Genomic DNA, 22,983 nt, shown 5'->3' with positions numbered 1-22,983 from the left:
AATTATAATGAAAAGCTCAGGCCAACCGATAATATCTGAGGCCATATTTCACAGCTGATGTACAGAAGAAGTGAACCAATGATCTAGAAATGATCTTACCTCTACTGCAGTGTCCAGGCTACAGTTTTCCAACCTGGCCACTTCATTGTCATGGCAGCAGATAGTCTGAGCATGTCTGCTTAATTTACTAAGTTATTAGTTAACGCCTATTTCCAAGAAGGCTCTGGTCTGAGCCTTTTGTTATATAAAATGTTAAGGGTGTAACCAAATCTGCATTAAATTATCAAATCAAGTACAAACCTTGCATACACCAGTTTAACAGTAAAGGCCCACTGAAGAAGTTCAATGACAAGAGGGGAAGAATATACTTCAAGCATAAAAGTTAAAAAGGAATGAGTGGCTGGGCACGGTAGCTCACGCCTGTAATCCCAGCACTTTGGGAGGCCAAGGTGGGTGGATCACGAGGTCAAGAGATCGAGACCATCCTGGTCAACGTGGTGAAACCCTGTCTCTACTAAAAATACAAAAAACTAGCTGGGCATGTTGGCATGTGCCTGTAATCCCAGCTACTCAGGAGGCTGAGGCAGGAGAATTGCCTGAACCCAGGAGGAGGAGGTTGTGGTGAGCCGAGATCACGCCATTGCACTCCAGCCTGGGTAACAAGAGCAAAACTCCATCTAAAAAAAAAAAGGAAGGAGTAATTTTGGAATCCAAGTTTGAAAACACTCTTTGCATTAAGGCTCTGAACTCTTCTAGAAGGACTTGTATAAGCAAAGAACGTAAGTGATTATTGGGAAAACTAAGTCTTCTTCAGAGATCAGTCACTTTAAGATCCCTCCATGCTTCAGAAAAATGGCAAGAGCTCCTCATGCTCCCCGCCCCCCTGCAAAATAATAACAATACTACAACTTTCTCTCTGCTGTCTCTAAATCTTGTACATACATCTATTGCAGTACTTATCTCCATAATCTTAACTTATTTTATTGGATGGTTATTTTCTCTTTGAGCTCCTCGAATACAGAGAATAATTTTATTCATTCATGGATCTTGCGGATGTAGCATAATGCTTAATTAGTATTTTTGTTAAGTTGTTCCCCCAGAAAACAAAACTCCATATGCTCCTTGGCCCTTACCTTATGATTCTCAGTTGATGTGTAATAAATACAAATAAATTTTAATATTGGATTGTAGAAAATACAATTTGGAAAGTAATATGGAAGTTCTACAGATAACACATAGACACCCCCAACATCTTTTAGATTGATATTAATCTCCAATTGCCTTTATTAAATTAGCTCTCTCCAGTGTTTTTTAATCTAGTGCTGCATTATGATGAAGTTTGTTGGGTCCCTGACAAAAAGAGAAATAAAGACAATGTACTGTGTTGTTCCCCTAGTGTTAAATATACTCAATTAAAGTTTTTTATGCTGAGACTTTTATTTCTTTGTTGTATTTGAAAATATTCCCTCTTCTATGACATAAGGTGATAGTAGATGCTACATTAAAAAAATAAATGCCAAAATGAACCTTACTCGTAATCTTTTTATTTCAAGGCACACATTAAAATATAATACGGCACATCTAGGGAAAGCGCCCTCTAGTGGTAAACTATAGATATAAACTCTTACCTGCTGGAGTAACTTCTGATTACACCACGTTTATGCAGGAATTAAGAAAAAGAGTGCTCAAGCTTAACTTCAACTCTTGTTAATTTTTACATGATTCTTAAAAATAGTTTGAAGTGTTTTATCATTATGAGAATTTTCCTACCATCCATATCACATCACACCTGTAACCCACTGGGAGGTTCCGCTCTACCATTCCAGCCAGAAAAAAAGGGCCTGTAGTGTTACTATTTACCAATCTTAGTCGTATTTGCATTTAAAATGAGAAAACTGATTAACCTAAAACAGTCTATATCCATGGTGATTAAACTGCAAGCAATGCAAGGAGTCACTGGGATAGAGTGTGTGTGTATATGTGTACACATGCATTTGCAATGGCATATGGACACACTCTTGTGCAGGTGTGTGTGTGTGTGTGTGTGTGTGTGTGTGTTGGGGGCAGGGCTTTTTATTACCTCTCAAATCACACTATATAGTTAATAGTCTATTTAAATTGTAGACTGGTATTGCTTCATACAGTTAACGTCCGCTGCATGAATTTCAAACACCCACATTTTAAATCACAAGTAGCATATGCATGTTTTGCAGTGGCAGAAACAAGAAGGACAGGTGGTAAAATGCGAAGGTCAATGTAGATGTAGAACAGTGGGGAATAAGAAAAACTGGGGAAAGAAAGTGTTTCTTATTGTTGTAATTAAATTCTCTCCAGTTTACAGGAAGAGTAAGCTGCTAGAGGAACCTATCACATAGGCCTATGCATGTGCTAGTGTTCACTTCTATAAAGTCCACAAAGCTGCCTCCCAGAAGCCTTGATCTGTCTTATATGGCTGCTAAAGGACTATGCAGTAATGTCTTTCTTCCTGGGCATCTCTGTAGGTCACCACTGTTATGGCCTGTTCAAGAAGTGTAGTCATGTAATCTTGGAGGGGCTGCATCTCTCCACTGCTTTGGTATTCACGGAGTGGTAAGACATTTTATCTTTCTAATCAAATCAGGATCTCAGCTTTTATTTAAGCTTCCAGAAATTCCTCCCGTTTGGGCCATTAGAAATATTCCCTTATCCTACTTTACTGCTAATCCTATTGCCCTGAATCATATCAATTTATTTAACTCTTGGCTCTGATGTTCCAATCTGCAAAAACGTGGTTAACACTCCTTTCCAAGGAACTAGTATCCAGCAAGCCTTCCTCAAGATTTGCTGGCAGACCATCTAAACTTTCCATTACTTCGACCTATCACTAACAACAGCTCTTGGGCAAATATGAAAGTCCTGAATAAATCTTATATATAAATATCTTTTTGAAAATTGGAAAGAAAATAACATGCCCCACTTTTAAAAAGTGTTTTTTAGGGTGCTAACTATTTTGTGTTTTGAGTGTAGACAGGTAAAAATGAATCACATAAGGCTCAATTATTTCATATAGTGTTAAATTATGCTGAATTAGAAAATGTAGTTTACTTAGATACCAGTGTTGATTTACTTTACATGCTTTCACTATTATAGTTACAGTCTTTTTCTCCAGTTTATAGAAAATAAACTAAACTGTAAGAGTATTGGAGTAAAACAAAGTTTAAATACTTTCTTGCTTTTTCAGTGTCAAATAGGTAACACTCATTTTTCTGAATTTGGACAACAGAAATAAACACATTCAATTAAAAAAACTTTTTTGGGGGATCATCTTTAACTTTGTGTATTTGAGTGTGTGAGGGAGAAAATTCTGTGGCTGAATCTGGGTTCTAGTTCTAGATCAAGCTCTCATGAAATGTGTGGCCTCGAACCTTTATATAGATAATTTTTCCCATCTTTACAGAATGGATTTGACATGCTAGAGCTGGACGGCTTATCACAATCACTGAAGATCTTAAACAAACAAACAGACAAACAAACATCCCCAAAGAAAACAACTATAATAACAGCACATGCCTCAGGTAGATCTGAAGTCAGGTTTGAGAACACCGAACTTGGATCACTCCAATGTATGCTTTTAAACTAAATTGTAAACTGCTTGTGACCACAACCATACATTATTAATCTAAAGTGCTTACTATAGTGTTGCTTTGAGCTCAAGAATCAAGAAATGTTTATTGATTTGAGTTTTATTTTATATGCATGGATGGCAGTTTTTCTTTTGATGCTTCCAGGGACATCTAAATATTGAAGATTTTCACATACAAAGAACAGTCGGAAAATTAAGATTAGAGCAAGTAAAAAATAAACTAAAGTAGACTTGCCCTAAATGTGACCAGAATTTCTTTAAGGGGTTAGAAATAACAGAGTCTGAGAAGCATATAGGTAAACATGATTTCAAAGAAATTGCTGAACACAGTGATATAAGTATGCACAAGGTGGTTCTGTTGGAGTAGAGAACTAGGCAGAATAAAAACTAATAATACCTCATAATTGTACAGTGCTTTACAATTTATACATTTCATTCACCTACATCATCTCATTTATCCTTACAAAACCCTATATAAAACATTACCTCATTTATAAAAATAAAACGAGGCCCTGAGGGGTGAGAAAATAGAATTTCAGAATCAGAAATAACCTCTGTTAGTGTCCCCCAAACTTCAGTCCTTTGAAAATCACCTTTATTAGTTTTGCGATATCTGACTACCACCCATAATACTGTTTACCTAACACTTTCTATTAAGTTGACATACTTAAACATTTTTTAATTCTAAGAAATATTTTTGAAATTATGGGTTTGTGTCATATTTTTAAAAGTTAACAATATAAGAAAATAAACTTTAAAAAATGTTACTATGCTTTATAACTCATTCTTCAACACAGTACATGAAACCCGTAACACATCTGATAACCAGTCTTGCAGTTTCTGCTTGCACATCTGCAGTAATCTTAGGCAAGTTCCTTAATTTCGCCATACCTGCTTCGTCATCTTTAAAATGGGAACTCAGGATTCTTGTGTGGATAAATGAAATCATACATCTAAAGCTATTAGCAGTTGCAGACAGGTACTCAGCTTTGGATAAGTGTTAGCTATTATTGTTAGTTTTAGTGTCACTTTTTTTTTCCTTCTTCTAATATTCTCATAATTGTAAAGTCTTTTTAAAATGTGCCCCCAAAGACACCCCTATTCCATTCCCCAATTTCACTAAACTGCCTAAAGTTGAAAAGAGGGCTTTAAAGTGACACGTGTACAATAATGTATTGTCCTATTTCCCGTCTTCATGTGTCTTAGAGTACCGAGGTAAAATAATAGGCAGGCGGCGCCAGGAGCGGTGGCTCACCCCTGTAATCCCAGCCCTTTGGAAAGCCAAGACAGGTTGATCACTTAAGGTTGGGAGTTCGAGACCAGCCTGACCAACAAGGAGAAACCCTGTCTCTACTAAAAATACAACATTAACCGGGCGTGGTGGCGCATGCCTGTAATCCCAGCTACTCGGGAGGTTGAGGCAGAATAATCGCTTCAACCCGGGAGGTGGAGGTTGCGGCGAGCCGAGATCGCGCCATTGCACACCAGCCTGGGCAACAAGAACGAAACTCCGTCCCCCTCCACCCAATAGGCGGGCGTAAAACTCCTTTTATTTTAGAGCTTGCAGGGGATACCAAGACTGAGGTAGAACAGTCCTAATCCTGGCGGGCCGCCTATTGGGCAACCTAGAGCACAGCTTTCCTCAGGCCAAACCCAGCGAGCCCGAGGTAGTCTCGAATTCTCAGGTCACCTCTCAGTGAAAGCCCTTTCTTGAATTTTTTCTCTTTCGTGTCAGTTTCTCGTTCTCCCACCCCGCCCCTCTAGACCAGGTGTGGTTTCCTCCATCACACTCCTAAGGGACATCGCGCCAGTCTGGCTTATGCATTGTCTCTTCTGGGTTTGGTCTTTCGCTCAACGCCTGGTCACCTATGACTTAGGTTTCCGTTTCCCCGAAGAGAAACTACCTAGTGCAGGCGCCTTCGTAGGACCGGCGATCCTGTGGTCACTCTGAGCAATAAGATTTACCAGCTCAACTGAAGCCCCCGCTCTTTTGCTTGCTGGGAGTTGTAGTCCCTGGCCTGGCCTCTTTAGTTCATTATTGTTTGCCCCCGGGGGCCATAAGACTACAGTTCCCAGCATGCTCAGGGAAAGAAAGGCTGACCCTGGTCAGCGCCTCCACGTGACCACCCACTATGGCTTCCCTGTGTCAGGACCAGCTGTGGAGTGGCTCGGTGTGATTTGTTAGCTCTTTGAGGCAGGGTACCCTCCTAAGGATTTCGACATGCAAAAAATCAAATCGCTCATGACCCGACAGGTAAGTCGCAGCGGCTGAAGCAAAGGCTTCCTTCATTTCGGCTGTGAGAGGAGCCGAGATGTTCTGTCCTCAACCAGTGGCGAGCGGAGACCTAAGTTATGGGTGATGGTTGGTGTCAGGGGAACTGGGAAGCGTGGGCACACCCTGCAAAACTCACCTGGGCCGCCTGGATTGGAGCCCTGCTCCAGCGGGTACCCGCCTCCCAGAAACATTCCTTTAAAAGAGGTCATTGAAGGAATCAGGATATCTTTGTCTCCCCTCCGCCTCTTTTTGCCATCTTTCCAGAACAGCCCCAGCTTCCTTGCAAGGTCTTCCGCATCCAGGCTGTCATATGCGAGCTGATAGCCTGGGTAGGGTGGTGTGGTCTGTGCAGTAGAGGTGATCTGGAAAGAGTGAAAACGGGTGATTTGAAGACAGAATTGGTAGCTTTTGGATTTTGGGCAAGTCCCCAAACTTTGTAGGTTACGTTTCTGGATGTGAAAATAATTATTTTTGTTCATTCTATTTCACAGTTCTGTTATGAGGATTCATCAATAAGCTAATATATGTGAAAACTCTTTGTGAAATTCTACTTAAAAAATTTATTTTTGTCATGGCAAAATGCTGATATTTTCTTTTTTTGCCAGTTAAAAGTCATGAATAAGAGCTTTGGCTATTTCGTAACCTATCTCATAAATGTTAGGGACTTCGTAATAATGCCTCGGCTTCCTTTAAGAAGTGCAGAAGTTTTCTTTTATGTACGTATCGATTATGACTTTGTTTTAGCTCCCTTTATTTGTTTCAATTTTAATATTTCACTACAATTGGCCATTGTTTTATTATTTTAATATGGAAGATGATTAAGATTATAGTTTTAAATCTGCACGGCTTTTAGAAGTTTGGAGAATGTGGAAGATAATCGTTTAGTGCAAGGTTTGTGAGTATTTTTCTTGTTTATTACAAAAAGAACTCAAATTCCACATTCTTATTTGAGAATTCAGAATTTGAGCGATACATGAACAGGTTACGAATTGTATATTTCTCTTGCAAAATACACAAATGATCCTTACACGATTATTTTACTTATGTCAGATGATTTTGTTAATGTTATGAAAAGATAATCAAAATGTTCTGTGAATAATAAAAATATTTAAGTAAGTGGCTAGTAACATTTGGCAATTCCTCACATGTGTTGGGTACTGGTGTTATGCATCTTACTACTTCTTACTTGACAATGAGTTTGGGTCCTGCTGTTTCTTGTGGTAGCTGTATGACTTTCAGCAAGTTACGTAACAGTTTTAAGCATCCGTTTTGACATCTTTAAAATAGGAATAATGTGTACCTTACGGAGTTAGCCTGATAGTGGTGTTTATATGATATAATGAAGTTAAAGAGGTAAAGGCGTTAACACAGTTCCTGGCATTATCAACGAAGTGCTTGAATATAGAGACCACTACATTGGCTGCGTTGATGGTGGGAAAGTAGGAAAACTGGAAGCAGGCTGTTGCAGTAATTCAAGCAGTAGATAGGTTCATGCTGACTTCAGTACCTGTTTGTTGGATTTGTAAATCAATATACACTTTTGTACATGATGCCATTAATACCTCCAAACTACCTTTGGAATGCTGAATTTGGACTTTTGTGCATCAGCTAAGTTTGATGCTTTCTCAAGTTCAGTTAACATTGTCATAATTGTACAGTAGCTGTGGTTGGTTTAGTTTTTTGACCTCATTTTGTAAAAATGAGGAGGAGAGAAAAAAATTTCCACTAGTAGTGATGGGAAGTGTATGTCTCCTGAATGTGATGCAATTGTGCCGAAAACGGTAACACTGAAGCCTTAGTTCGTTGCTTATTGAATTTCAGCAGGTTAAACCTGTGTTTAATTGGAGTGGAAAAAATACATCAAAGAAAATATACAGAAAGCTGAAACTATACTGTGTACAAAGTGAGGTAAAATTAGGAGTTTTGCACACATATTTAAAGTTATCCTAATTATATATGTTTATGGCTTGCCTTTCACATATTTGATACAGATGTACAGTTCCTGAATTTATGAGGTATGAAAATAGCATTTTGCTTGTTTACATTGAGGGTTTGAATTAGTAAGGTTTATTATTGAGTTAAACTTAATATGATTAAAATAAGTATATAAGAAAGTATTTCTTTTTTTGAATCTATAGAATATGCTAATAATATATATTGAGTTAATATAGAGAGATAGGAAATTAAGATCTGTGAAATTTAAGTTTTGGGGCATTTCAGCTGTCCTGGGATCTTTGTTTGCAAAATAATGGGAGAGAAGGAAGGCTTTGTTAGCTCTCTTTATTTAGATGAGATCTGTTCATCTTTCTCCATTATGCTGGCCTCTGTTCTTTCAGTCCATTCAACAAATATTTATTGAGCACTATGTGCCAGGCACTATTCTAAGTAAAAAAAAAAAAATAGACAAGTGTTAAGGCAGACATGGTGATAAACGCTTTAGAGGAAAAGAGGTTAGGAAGTCCTGGGAATTGGTGGTGATTTTAGGTCACTTATCATTTTAAGATAGGATGGTCATGGAAGGCCTCTTAGAGAAGGTAAAAAAAATACCTTAAGGGGGTGAGGAAGTGAACCCTGTGATGTGGATATTTGGGAAGGAACATTTCCAGTGGAAGGAAAGGCAAATGCAGAAGTCCTGAGGCAGGAGCTTGTTTGAGAAATTGCTCAATTGTTTGAGCAATTTCTCAAACAAGTGGCCAGTGTGGGTGAAGTGAGTGAGAAGAAGGGTAGTGGGAGATGAGGTCAGGATAAGGTTAGATTTCTGAGGGCAGGAAGCTAGATCATGTAGTACCTTATAGGTAATAAGGCCTTGGTGTTTATTCTGAGTGAAATGGCAAATAAAGGAATGGTATAATCTGACATAACACTTCAGACAGATCATTCTGACCCATGTTTTAAGAATAGATTGAAGGAGGGAAAAGAGCAAAAATGGGGAGGCCAATGATGAGGCTAGTGTGGTAATCCAGGTGAGAGGGTGGGTGTAGGCCTTCCGCCCTAGTGGCAGAAGTGTTGAAAGAGATCAGATTATGAATGTGCTGTAAATGTAGAGATGACAGAATTTCCTGACAGATTGGGTTTGGGATGTGAGGGAAAAAGAAGCATCAAGGATGACTCAAAATAGTTTGGCCCCAGGAATTGGAAGAACGGAATTGCCATTTCCTCAGATGGTTAAAACTGAGGGAGGAACAGATTGGGGGAAGGTACATGGTTTTTAGACTTGTTAATTTGAAAGCCTCTTAAATATTCTAGTGGAGAAATAAAGTAGGCAGTTGGCCAGATGAATCTGAATTTATGGGGTGAATCCAGGGTATAGCTAAAACTCTGGGAGTTACAAGCATGTAGATTGTATATAGACTGTTTAAGGTCAGCAGTGGAATGAGTGTAGATATACGAAGAATCTGACGTTGGAGCTGTTGAGAATTCAGTGTTAAAAAGTCAGGGGGGTAGCGGTGGATCCAGGAAAGCAGAATGAGAACAAGCAGCGTGTGAGGTAAGAAGTCTTTAGTTTCCCAAATGGCACCTGGAATATAGCAGATGCTTAATAAATATTTGTTGCATGAATGTGGGATAAAGAGAACAACTAAGAAGAGTGCCTTGAAGCCAAGTAAAGAATTTAAAGGAGTAAGGAGTGATTAGCTGTGTTAAATGCTGCAGATTGGCCAAGTAAGGTTGAGAGTGAGAATGAGAAATGTGCTTTTGGATTGAGCAGCATGGAGGTCCTTGGTGCCCCGAATACAGCAATTTTCATGAAGTTGTGGGGTGGAAAGCCTGAATAGAGCGGGTTCAGGAGAGAACAGGAGGAGAGAAATTAGGGACTGGGTGTAGACACTCTGGAGTTTTGCCAAAGAGAGAAGGAAACACAAATCATTACAGATGCTTCTTTAATTGGGTAAGTCACAGTTGCTGGTTTCATAAATGGAAAATGAGGATTAATGTAGACATAACCGAAGTAGTCTGAAGTGTTAATCTGATTTGGGCCAATAAAATGCAACAGCAAGTGTTGATTTGTGCTGAATTTTCTATATGTCTAAACTGGGGAATTATCCAAACAAAATCAAATATGAAGGAAAATCAAATAGTGGTTAATGATTAGCATCAAAGTTTTAACTTAATAAAGGCAGAGAACTACACTTATAACTGTAACTTCATGGTTTAGAGAGATAAAGATAAAGTAAGAATGACTTCGTTAGTAGAAATTTATAAAATTGATAAAGTGTTAAAAATCTATAATTCTAAAGTACAGTTGAATGTCATATGTTGTGTTTTGAGACATTTATGTAATTCTTCATTTCTGTTTTGATAAAAGGAAAACATTTCTGTCATAATAAAAATATTAAGAATTGCAGTTAATGAACACAGAATACTTGAGATATATGAGACAGTATTTTTGGCTTCTCACATACTTTATCTCTTTTACTTCTTATAATAGCCTGTGAATGATCATCATAGAATACAATGCACAGAGAGGATAGACAGGTTGTTCAAAACCACAGTGAGAAAGTCAGGATACAAACTCAAGTGGTCTGCTCCAGAGCGCATTTCGATAATACTTCACTCTACATCCTCCTAACACGTACACTGGGTTTTCAATTTGTATTACTTTTATTTTGTACATTTGGCAGAAATTTGATGTGTGTTGGTATTGAATTGTTGCATGGTGACTATTATGGAGGTAAGAACTTTTTCTAGATGTTGGTATATATCACATTTACATTTCAGGCATTGGTTTCTTTGCAGTGTTGTTCTGGGGAAAGAGAAATTAAACATGATATATTCCTTTGGGGATTTCTGTTAGATTAGTTAAGCAAATCTATACAGATGGTCCCTGATTTATTATGGTTTCACTTAATGAATTTTTGAGTTTATGATAGTTTAATTGAGATTATTAGATGCATTTTCTACTTATGATGGGTTTAAAAATTTTTTTATTTTAAGTTCAAGGGTACATATCCAGGTTTGTTACATAGGTAAAGTCGTGTCACAGGGGTTTATTGTACAGATTATTTTGTCACCCAGATATTAAGCCTAGTATCCATTAGTTATTTTCCTGATCCTCTCCCTCCTCCCACCCTCCTCCCTGAGGCAGTCTCAGTGTCTGTTTTCTTCTCTGTTTCTCTGTGTTCTCATATGATGAATTTATTGGAACATAACCCGATTGCAAGTCAAAGAGCATGTGTACTTTGAAAAATGTTTGTTTATATAAGTTTAAAAGACATGGCAATTACAATTTAAAAATATATTTTAGGGGTGGTCATGATTTTGAATCTAATTGGAAAGTTTTACTTTCACATGAGTAAAAATATATAATATATATAGAAGTTTAGTTTGATAATTCGAACTTGCTTTCTTTACTGCTTTTGATGCTGTTCCCTCATGACTATTGTGAGAATTCAAGACAAGGAAGAACAAATCACCCAAGACTAGTAACATACTGTTTTTCTTCCTTACTCATTGAAAGGCATATTAAACCTCATCAGTCCTTTTTTTCCCAGAAAGCATTCCTATACATTTTTTTTTTTTTTTTTTTTTTTTTTTGCAGTCAATTGCATGTTCCTGTCAGAACAATGTGCTAATTTGCTGGAGATTGGAGCCGGACCAATGACTTCTGTCTAATAATTTGCTCATTTCTTTGTTGTTTACTCTGTTTCTGGAACTTGGTTTGCCACTGGGCTATAGAGGCAAATAGGACTTCGTTTTTCTCTTTCCTTGGGACTTAAAGTTTGGAAGAGAAAGATATATTTAAAATTTTAAACTTTACCACTTTGGCTGAGGTGTTGTCTTGGAAAATGCACATTCATTGTCCAAATCCAGAAAAACTTATTTTTTAGGTTTATTTTAGGGCCTAGGAATCTTACTTTTAGCAAGTTCCCTGGGTGATGTTGATGGACATGAACAAGGGGTTATACTGAGAAATACTGTGTTCTTTGAAGCATAAGGATTTAGGAAGACTTTGTAGAGGAGATAATTCTGAAAGTGGTATATCACTTTCTCATTTCTTAGAGTGGTAAGTGTGCCTGAGAGAGGCGAGGGGAGAGAGGGTGGGTAGGTTAGATATTCTGGGGTAATGGAAGATTTGGGGTTGAGGCAAAACACTTTGTAATAAAAAAATTATAGATATGACTTATGGTATTTTATAACAGGGAAGAGAGAATATACATGTCCATAGTTAAAAGATAAGCAAGTTCTGCTCTAAGTCTTAAATAGTCAACATAAGCATACCATGTATTTTTGGTTACTAAGGACCCCAGTATAGGGCAACTAAAGGACAATTTGTATCATAAATCTCTGTTCAAATTAATAACAGCTAATTTTGCCTGAAAAATAATATTGCAGGGACATTAAGTGTCTTCTTTGAATAGCCTATTTTTAAAGAGAGGCTTTTAAAGAAAATTTAAATTGCTAATTTGTTTCTATTTTAATAATTTCCCCTGGTACAAATAAGCTTTCATAATCCCTCAGTTGATGTGAATATAGAAGTGCAGGGAACCAAAGAACTAAAGAAGGTAGGAGACTGAGATGTGAGACTTCAGTCTTAATTTATGCAGCATGAATTGGATACGTTGGTGGGAAAGATTCAGGTAAAATGAAGGTATTACTTATATGTTAACTAGGCAATTTTTATTATTCAAAAATATTTGATTAGCTTAGTTGGTTAGTATATTCTATCTGTGAATCATAATACTATTGCTTGGACTTTTTTCCAGGTGAATTTAGTAATTATTATTGTATATGCAAGTGCTTTTATAGAACACTTTTTGTTATGTAAGTTTCTTTTGGCTGTTTTTAAACCATAGATAGGTTAGACTTCTACCATTAGTTGTAAAGGTGCTGTATAATACTCTTTTATTATAAAATACCAAAAGCGGTATTTTGAGGCACGAAAATTTCTATTTTTAAAGTGGTCATTTCTATTTCAGTAGGTATATTCTATCCTCTGATAATTCTTCAGCACGATTAAAATTCTCTTTATCTTATTATTTTTTAAGGGTCTGAAAAGCCCTCAAGAAAGCCTCAGTGATCTTGGTGCCATAGAGAGTCTCCGGGTCCCTGGAAAGGTATTGATCTACACGTGTGAACGTGACTTTTTACCTCCTTAAGAAAATATGATTGCCTCTGGATAGTCATTGATTCACAGAAGCTTTTCTTTCCCACAGGCAGATGGTTGTTATGATAACCTGGGTACATTTTTATTGTACAGTGGGTGTAGGGCTTGTTTCATTACACATTGGGATGTAGTATGTACGATTCATTATAGTAAAGCAGAAAATGCAAACTTGATAAATTGGGAATTTATTAAATTCTTAGCCTGAAAGCAGTTATATATATGTGTACACACACACACACACACACACACACACACACACACATTGATTTATCTGCTGTAATGTGTAGAAATAAAATGAAATAATTGACTACTGACTTTTTATACTCTTAACACTCTGTGCCCAAAACCATGCTTATATAGTTGTTGTTAAGCAGAGGTTTTTGAATAAGCAGCTAAACCATAGTGTTTATACTGAATTGTATAACTTATCTCCTAAATTGTAGATATTTTAGATTTTAATCCTCTGACATTCATGTGAACTTCTCAGTTTACAAATTTTATATAGGTTATTTGAAAGCTAGCTGGATTCTCCTTGGAATTATTAAGTATTGTTAAATCCCTGCTGCTTCTCTGGAGTGTTGCTGCTTGAAGCTGCCCATGTGAATAGCCACTCCATCACAAATTAAGCTGGCACTTCTGAATGTCTGTTTTTGTATTTTTTAATTTGAGGGTTGTATGTGAAAATACTGTTTGTTTGTTTTCTGCATCTGGCATTTGAATACACAGGGCTTGCTTCACTTGATCAGTAGTTTAAGGCCTCTCCTTACACCTCAGTGTCAGCTCCTTAGGAGGGTGATTTCTTATCTCTTTCAGGTGCCTGACCTGTTAAAGTGAATTTTGTATTTACTGCATTGCTTTTATTTTGGGTCAGACCCAAATATATTCTCCAAATGCAGTTAAATTGTAACCAACCCTTTTGCATGAAATGGTTCAGTTAAAAACTTTATAAAAAGTGTATCACAGGGCCGGGCGCGGGGGCTCAAGCCTGTAATCCCAGCACTTTGGGAGGCTGAGGCGGGTGGATCACGAGGTCAAGAGATCGAGACCATCCTGGTCAACATGGTGAAACCCCGTCTCTACTAAAAATACAAAAAATTAGCTGGGCACAGTGGTGCGTGCCTGTAATCCCAGCTACTCAGGAGGCTCAGGCAGGAGAATTGCCTGAACCCAGGAGGTGGAGGTTGTGGTGAGCCGAGATCGTGCCATTGCACTCCAGCCTGGGTAATGAGCAAAACTTTGTCTCAAAAAAAAAAAAAGTGTATCATATAGTTTTATACAGTGTTATTAAAGATTATTGACTATGAAAAGGTTGAGAAATAAGAGATAACCATAAATCCTAATTGATAGTAATTCTCTTTATTTCTTTGACTTAAGAAAAATATTAGTATACATTATGAACATGCCTTGTATTAGATTGTATTACATATTGTAGAATCAGTGTCAAATTGATGAGTGAGCCTCTTTAAAAAATACTGACTGTCTTAATAAGAACTTTCTGTTGGGTTTCAACCGTGAGCCTTGATGTTTTTCCAGTAGTGGTTGGTAGTGAATTTAGGGTAATTTCATTACATAGTCTTCGTATTGACTCTCCACCCCTAGCTCTATCAGTGACCAGTGCTGTCTGTACTTTTAGGATAACTGGCCTTGGGTAGAGTGGCCAGTCTGGGATCACAAGGTCAGCAAATATAAATGGTTCAGGTGAAGAGTAAGCCTAGAGCACTGGTCTCTTTAGCACATGCTAAGAAACCAAGTTAGTTAAATAATAAAACAGTTAATAGTAAAAAAGGCATTAATGCTGTAATGCCTTACATTTAACCTTACACTAAGAAATCCCTGTAAGCTTCCTCTGCCTGTTTGTTCTTTCTGTGTTCTCCTATAGCATAACAAAAGATGGGGTGAGCGGAGCTGCTGCCTTCTTTCTGGGTGGTTCTGAGAACATGAGAGTTGCTGGGTCCATAGACTGGCAAAGCTCCAGTCAGTAAACTGAGTTTGATATGGATGAGATTGAAGTCAGTACTGAGATTAAGAGTTAAGAAGACTCATTCAGAAATTCTCTACACAGCATAGCTTGATGTAACTTTAATGTTGAATATTTTTTACAATTTAGATGTGACTTTATGCCTAGATCATACACATATATTTTAATGACTTATTTTTATATAATTGCTTTGAAATTAATGTTGTAGGTAGTTCTTGATGACCTGAAATTTGATGTCATTGAAAAAGATCTTCACTTAAGATATTTTTAAAATTAAGATTAAAAGCATTTTAACAAAATGGAAGATGTTAATTGAAATGATTATTTTAAAATAATCTTTGCTTTTAATATAAAATTAATATATACTGTAAACAGAAAGCACTATAAACTAAAAAGATACCTAAAAAAAAAATCACAAAGATCACCAATACTGTAAAGGTTAACATTGCCTTCTGATCTTTTCCCTATGCATATTCAACAAATTTACTGAGTTTCTACGTGCCCAGCCTGTAAATTCTTTTTATTTATTTATTTATTTATTTATTTTTAAATTGCATTTTAGGTTTTGGGGTACATGTGCAGAACGTGCAAGATAGTTGCATAGGTACACACATGGCAGGGTGTTTTGCTGCCTTCCTCCCTTTCACCCACATTTGGCATTTCTCCCCAGGCTATCCCTCCCCAGCTCCCCCACCAGCTGTCCTTTCCCTGTTCCCCCCAATAGACTCCAGTGTGTAGTACCCCCTTCCCTGTGTCCATGTGTTCTCATTTTTCCTCACCCGCCTATGAGTGAGAATATGTGGTATTTCATTTTCTTTTCTTGTGTCAGTTTGCTGAGAATGATGTTCTCCAGATTCATCCATGTCCCTACAAAGGACATGAACTCATCATTTTGACTGCTGCATAATATTCCACGGTATATATGTGCCACATTTTCCCTGTCCAGTCTATCATCGATGGGCATTTGGGTTGGTTCCAGGTCTTTGCTATTGTAAACAGTGCTGCAATGAACATTCGTGGGCATGTGTCCTTATAGTAGAATGATTTATAGTCCTGTGGATATATACCCAGTAATGGGATTTCTGGGTCAAATGGAATTTCTATTTCTAGGTCCTTGAGGAATTGCCACACTGTCTTCCACAATGGTTGAACTAATTTACACTCCCACCAGCAGTGTAAAAGTGTTCCTATTTCTCCACATCCTCTCCAGCATCTGTTGTCTCCAGATTTTTTAATGATCGCCATTCTAACTGGCATGAGATGGTATCTCAGTGTGGTTTTGATTTGCATCTCTCTAATGACCAGTGATGATGAGCATTTTTTCATATGTTTGTTGGCCTCATGTATGTCTTCTTTTGTAAAGTGTCTGTTCATATCCTTTGCCTATTTTTGAATGGGCTTGTTTGTTTTTTTCTTGTAAATCTGTTTGAGTTCTTTGTAAATTCTGGATATCAGCCCTTTGTCTGAAGGGTAAACTGCAAAAATTTTTTCCCATTCTGTTGCTTGCCAATTCACTCTAGTGACTGTTTCTTTTGCCGTGCAGAACGTATGGAGCCAGCCTGTAAATTCTTATATGGAAAATCTATTAACTTCATTTAATAGCTCTGCTTCACTCTTCAGTGTAGGTACCATTTTTAAAAAACTTTCTAGGGACTGGCAGTATAGCAGTGAAAAGACAAAAGTTCCCTGTTGTCAGAGAGCTTACTTACATTCAAACAGAAGGAAATAGGGTGATGAGATAAACTCTGAAATTGGCAGTTATTTTGCATGAAGTAGTCAGTATGGATTTTCTATCCTCCCTCCCTTACCTTTTAAAAATGTTATTATCCTCTAGAAATTATTTGGAAGCTTGGGTTTTTAATATATATATATTATATATCTATATATATGTGTATATGTATATTACATGTATATATGTATGTATGTGTGTGTGTGTATGTATATGTATATATATTACATAGAAAATTCTCCCATTATATTACTAGGTTTAAAAAACAAGGTACCCATTAGTTTTGCTTAGGGGAGTACTCTTTACACTTAGCAATTTATGCCATTTAAGTAGTCACTGTAAATTCTTTCTTTTTTTTGATACGGAGTCTCACTCTGTTGCTAGGCTAGAGTGCAGTGACCCAATCTTGGCTCACTGCAACCTCTGCCTGCTCGGTTCAAGTGATTCTCCTGCCTCAGCCTCTCAAGTAGCTAGGACTACAGGTGCACACTACCTTGCCCACCTAATTTTTGAACTTTTTTAGTAGAGATGGGATTTCACATTGTTGGCCAGGATGGTCTCAATCTCTTGACTTCATGATCTGCCCGCCTTGGCCTCCCAAAGTGCTGGGATTACAGGCATAAGCCACTGCAGCTGGCCTGTAAATTCTCATATGGAAAACTTATTAACTTCATTTAATAGCTCTGCCTCATTCATAAGTGTAGGTACAATTTTTAAAAAACATATCCCTGGTCTTCAGGAATGGGCTCCTTTCTTTTTCCTTTTCTTTTCGTAGTGTCTTTCCGGGTTGGGACAGAGAATTGAGATTTCAGTGGCATTTTCTTTTTTTTTTTTTTTTTTAATTGGATTTTAGGTTTTGGGGTACATGAGCAGAGCATGCAAGACAGTTGCGTAGGTACACACATGGCAGTGTGCTTTGCTTTTCTTCTCCCCTTCACCCACATTTGGCATTTCTCCCCAGGCTATCCCTCCCCACCTCCCCCTTCCACTGGCACTCCCCTTTTCCCCCCAATAGACCCCAGTGTTTAGTACTCCCCTTTCTGTGTCCATGTGTTCTCATTTTTCATCACCCACCTATGAGTGAGATTATGCGGTGTTTCATTTTCTGTTCTTGTGTCAGTTTGCTGAGGATGATGTTCTCCAGATTCATCCATGTCCCTACAAACGACACAAACTCATCATTTCTGATTGCTGCTTAATATTCCATGGTGTATATGTGTCACATTTTTCCAATCCAGTCTATTATCAATGGGCATTTGGGTTGATTCCAGGTCTTTGCTATTGTAAACAGTGCTGCAATTAACATTCATGTACATGTGTCCTTATAGTAGAACGATTTATAGTCTTTTGGATATATACCCAGTAATGGGATTGCTGGGTCAAATGGAATTTCTATTTCTAAGGCCTTGAGGAATCGCCACACCGTCTTCCACAATGGTTGAACTAATTTACACTCCCACCAACAGTGTAAAAGTGTTCCTTTTTCTCCACATCCTCTCCAGCATCTGTTGTCTCCAGATTTTTTAATGATCGCCATTCTAACTGGCGTGAGATGGTATCTCAATGTGGTTTTGATTTGCATCTCTCTGATGACCAGTGACGATGAGCATTTTTTCATATGATTGTTGGCCTCATATATGTCTTCTTTCGTAAAGTGTCTGTTCATATCCTTTGACCACTTTTGAATGGGCTTGTTTGTTTTTTTCCTGTAAATCTGTTTGAGTTCTTTGTAAATTCTGGATATCAGCCCTTTGTCAGATGGGTAGACTGCGAAAATTTTTTCCCATTCTGTTGGTTGCCGATCCACTCTAGTGACTGTTTCTTTTGCCGTGCAGAAGCTGTGGAGTTTGATTAGGTCCCATTTGTCTATTTTGGCTTTTGTGGCCAATGCTTTTGGTGTTTTGTTCATAAAGTCCTTGCCTACTCCTATGTCCTGGATAGTTTTGCCTAGATTTCCTTCTAGGGTTTTTATGGTGCCAGGTCTTATGTTTAAGTCTTTAATCCATCTGGAGTTAATTTTAGTGTAAGGGGTCAGGAAGGGGTCCAGTTTCTGCTTTCTGCACATGGCTAGCCAGTTTTCCCAACACCATTTGTTAAACATGGAATCCTTTCCCCATTGCTTGTTTTTGTCAGGTTTATCAAAGATTGTATAGTTGTATGTATGTTGTGTTGCCTCCGGTGCCTCTGTTTTGTTCCATTGGTCTATATCTCTGTTTTGGTACCAGTACCATGCTGTTTTGATTACTGTAGCCTTGTAGTATAGTTTGAAATCCGGTAGTGTGATGCCCCCCGCTGTGTTCTTTTTGCTTAGAATTGACTTGGCTATGCGGGCTCTCTTTTGGTTCCATATGAAGTTCATGGTGGTTTTTTCCAGTTCTGTGAAGAAACTCAGTGGTAGCTTGATGGGGATAGCGTTGATTCTGTAAATTACTTTGGGCAGTATAGCCATTTTCACGATGTTAATTCTTCCTAACCATGAACATGGAATGTTTCTCCATCTGTTTGTGTCCTCTCTGATTTCGTTGAGCAGTGATTTGTAGTTCTCCTTGAAGAGGTCTCTTACGTTCCTTGTGAGTTGTATTCCAAGGTATTTTATTCTTTTTGTAGCAATTGCGAATGGCAGTTCGCTCTTGATTTGGCTTTCTTTAAGTCTGTTGTTGGTGTAGACGAATGCTTGTGATTTTTGCACATTGATTTTATATCCTGAGACTTTGCTGAAGTTGCTTATCAGTTTCAGGAGTTTTTGGGCTGAGGCAATGGGGTCTTCTAGGTATACTATCATGTCGTCTGCAAATAGAGACAATTTGGCTTCCACCTTTCCTATTTGAATACCCTTTATTTCTTTTTCTTGCCTGATTGCTCTGGCTAGAACTTCCAGTACTATATTGAATAGGAGTGGTGAGAGAGGGCATCCTTGTCTAGTGCCAGATTTCAGAGGGAATGCTTCCAGTTTTTGCCCATTCAGTATGATATTGGCTGTTGGTTTGTTGTAAATAGCTTTTATTACTTTGAGATATGTTCCATCGATACCGAGTTTATTGAGGGTTTTTAGCATAAAGGGCTGTTGAATTTTGTCAAATGCCTTCTCTGCGTCAATTGAGATAATCATGTGGTTTTTGTTTTTGGTTCTGTTTATGTGGTGAATTACGTTGATAGACTTGCGTATGTTGAACCAGCCTTGCATCCCCGGGATGAATCCTACTTGATCATGATGAATAAGTTTTTTGATTTGCTGTTGCAATCGGCTTGCCAATATTTTATTGAAGATTTTTACATCTATGTTCATCATGGCTATTGGCCTGAAGTTTTCTTTTCTCGTTGGGTCTCTGCCGGGTTTTGGTATCAGGATGATGTTAGTCTCATAAAATGATTTGGGAAGGATTCCCTCTTTTTGGATTGTTTGAAATAGTTTTAGAAGGAATGGTACCAGCTCCTCCTTGTGTGTCTGGTAGAATTCGGCTGTGAACCCGTCTGGACCTGGGCTTTTTTTGTGTGGTAGGCTCTTAATTGCTGCCTCGACTTCAGACCTTGTTATTGGTCTATTCATAGTTTCAGCTTCCTCCTGGTTTAGGCTTGGGAGGACACAGGAGTCCAGGAATTTATCCATTTCTTCCAGGTTTACTAGTTTATGCGCATATAGTTGTTTGTAATATTCTCTGATGATGGTTTGAATTTCTGTGGAATCTGTGGTGATTTCCCCTTTATCATTTTTTATTGCATCTATTTGGTTGTTCTCTCTTTTATTTTTAATCAATCTGGCTAGTGGTCTGTCTATTTTGCTGATCTTTTCAAAAAGCAGCTCTTGGATTTATTGATTTTTTGAAGGGTTTTTCGTGTCTCAGTCTCCTTCAGCTCAGCTCTGATCTTAGTAATTTCTTGTCTTCTGCTGGGTTTTGACTTTTTTTGATCTTGCTCCTCTAGCTCTTTCAATTTTGACGATAGGGTGTCAATTTTGGATCTCTCCATTCTCCTCATATGGGCACTTATTGCTATATACTTTAGAGACTGCTTTAAATGTGTCCCAGAGGTTCTGGCACGTTGTGTCTTCGTTCTCATTGGTTTCGAAGAACTTCTTTATTTCTGCCTTCATTTCGTTGTTTACCCAGTCAACATTCAAGAGCCAGTTGTTCAGTTTCCATGAAGCTGTGCGGTTCTGGGTCGGTTTCTGAATTCTGAGTTCTAACTTGATTGCACTATGGTCTGAGAGGCTGTTTGTTGTGATTTTAGTTGTTTTGCATTTGTTGAGCAGTGCTTTACTTCCAATTATGTGGTCAGTTTTAGAGTAGGTGTGATGTGGTACTGAGAAGAATGTGTATTCTGTGGATTTGGGGTGGAGAGTTCTGTAAATGTCTATCAGGTTTGCTTGCTCCAGGTCTGAGTTCAAGCCCTGGATATCCTTGTTGATTTTCTGTCTGGTTGATCTGTCTAGTATTGACAGTGGAGTGTTAAAGTCTCCCACTATTATTGTGTGGGAGTCTAAGTCCTTTTGTAAGTCATTAAGAACTTGCCTTATGTATCTGGGTGCTCCTGCATTGGGTCCATATATGTTTAGGATCATTAGCTCTTCTTGTTGTATTGATCCTTTTACCATTATGTAATGGCCTTCTTTGTCTCTTTTGATCTTTGTTGCTTTAAAGTCTATTTTATCAGAGATGAGAATTGCAACTCCTGCTTTTTTTTGCTTTCCATTAGCTTGGTAAATCTTCCTCCATCCCTTTATTTTGAGCCTTTGTGTATCCTTGCATGTGAGATGGGTTTTCTGGATACAGCACACTGATGGGTTTTGGCTTTTTATCCAATTTGCCAGTCTGTGTCTTTTGATTGGTGCATTTAGTCCATTTACATTTAGGGTTAATATTGTTATGTGTGAATTTGATACTGCCATTTTGATGCTAAGTGGCTGTTTTGCCTGTTAGTTGTTGTAGATTCTTCATTATGTTGAAGCTCTTTAGCATTCAGTGTGATTTTGGAATGGCTGGTACTGGTTGATCCTTTCTATGTGTAGTGCCTCTTTTAGGAGCTCTTGTAAAGCAGGCCTGGTGGTGACAAAATCTCTGAGTACTTGCTTGTTCGCAAAGGATTTTATTTTTCCTTCATTTCTGAAGCTCAGTTTGGCTGGATATGAAATTCTGGGTTGAAAGTTCTTTTCTTTAAGAATGTTGAATATTGGCCCCCACTCTCTTCTGGCTTGTAGAGTTTCTGCCGAGAGATCTGCTGTGAGTCTGATGGGCTTCCCTTTGTGGGTGACCCGACCTTTCTCTCTGGCTGCCCTTAGTATTCTCTCCTTTATTTCAACCCTGTTGAATCTGACGATTATGTGCCTTGGGGTTGCTCTTCTTGCGGAATATCTTTGTGGTGTTCTCTGTATTTCCTGCAATTGAGTGTTGGCCTGTCTTGCTGGGTGGGGGAAATTTTCCTGGATGATGTCCTGAAGAGTATTTTCCAGCTTGGATTCATTCTCTTCGTCCCCTTCTGGTACACCTATCAAACGTAGGTTAGGTCTCTTCACATAGTCCCACATTTCTTGGAGACTTTGTTCATTCCTTTTTGCGCTTTTTTCTCTGATCTTGGTTTCTCGTTTTATTTCATTGAGTTGGTCTTCGACTTCAGATATTCTTTCTTCTGCTTGGTCAATTCGGCTATTGAAACTAGTGTTTGCTTCGCGAAGTTCTCGTATTGTGTTTTTCAGCTCCTTTAATTCATTCATATTCCTCTCTAAGTTATCCATTCTTGTTATCATTTCCTCGAATCTTTTTTCAAATCTTTTTTCAAGGTTCTTAGTTTCTTTGCATTGATTTAATACATGATCTTTTAGCTCACAAAAGTTTCTCATTATCCATCTTCTGAAGTCTAATTCCGTCATTTCGTCACAGTCATTCTCCATCCAGCTTTGTTCCCTTGCTGGTGAGGAGTTTTGGTCCTTTCTAGGAGGCGAGGTGTTCTGGTTTCGGGTGTTTTCCTCCTTTTTGTGCTGGTTTCTTCCCATCTTTGTGGATTTGTCCGCTGGTCGTCTGCGTAGTTGCTGACTTTTCGATTGGGTCTCTGAGTGGACACCCAGAATGTTGATGATGAAGTATTTCTGTTGCTTGGTTTTCCTTCTACCAGTCTAGCCCCTTTGCTGTATGACTGCTGAGGTCCGCTCCAGACCCTGCTTGTCTGGGGTGCACCTCTAGCAGCTGTGGCACAGCGAGGGATGCTACCAGTTTCTTTTTCTGCTATCTTTGTCCCTGGATGATGCCTGCCTAATGTCAGTCTTTTGGATATAGAGGGGTCAGGG

General features: G+C 38.2%; 1 protein-coding gene across 1 annotated transcript in view; it reads left to right on the top strand.

Annotated features, from left to right (window-relative positions):
• Positions 1-5,741: 5,741 nt before the first annotated feature.
• The window catches only part of VPS50 (VPS50 subunit of EARP/GARPII complex), a 141,145-nt gene continuing 123,903 nt past the window's right edge, over positions 5,742-22,983 (top strand). Inside the window, exons 1-2 of the mRNA XM_002751602.7 lie at positions 5,742-5,876; positions 12,881-12,949. Of these exons, the coding sequence (XP_002751648.2) occupies positions 5,844-5,876; positions 12,881-12,949 (102 nt within the window). The 5' untranslated portion in view covers positions 5,742-5,843. The remainder of the gene's footprint in view (positions 5,877-12,880; positions 12,950-22,983) is intronic.

This window comes from Callithrix jacchus, chromosome 11, assembly GCF_049354715.1.
Source record: "Callithrix jacchus isolate 240 chromosome 11, calJac240_pri, whole genome shotgun sequence".
NCBI lineage: Eukaryota > Metazoa > Chordata > Mammalia > Primates > Cebidae > Callithrix > Callithrix jacchus.
This window is presented reverse-complemented; position numbering and strand designations above follow the sequence as displayed.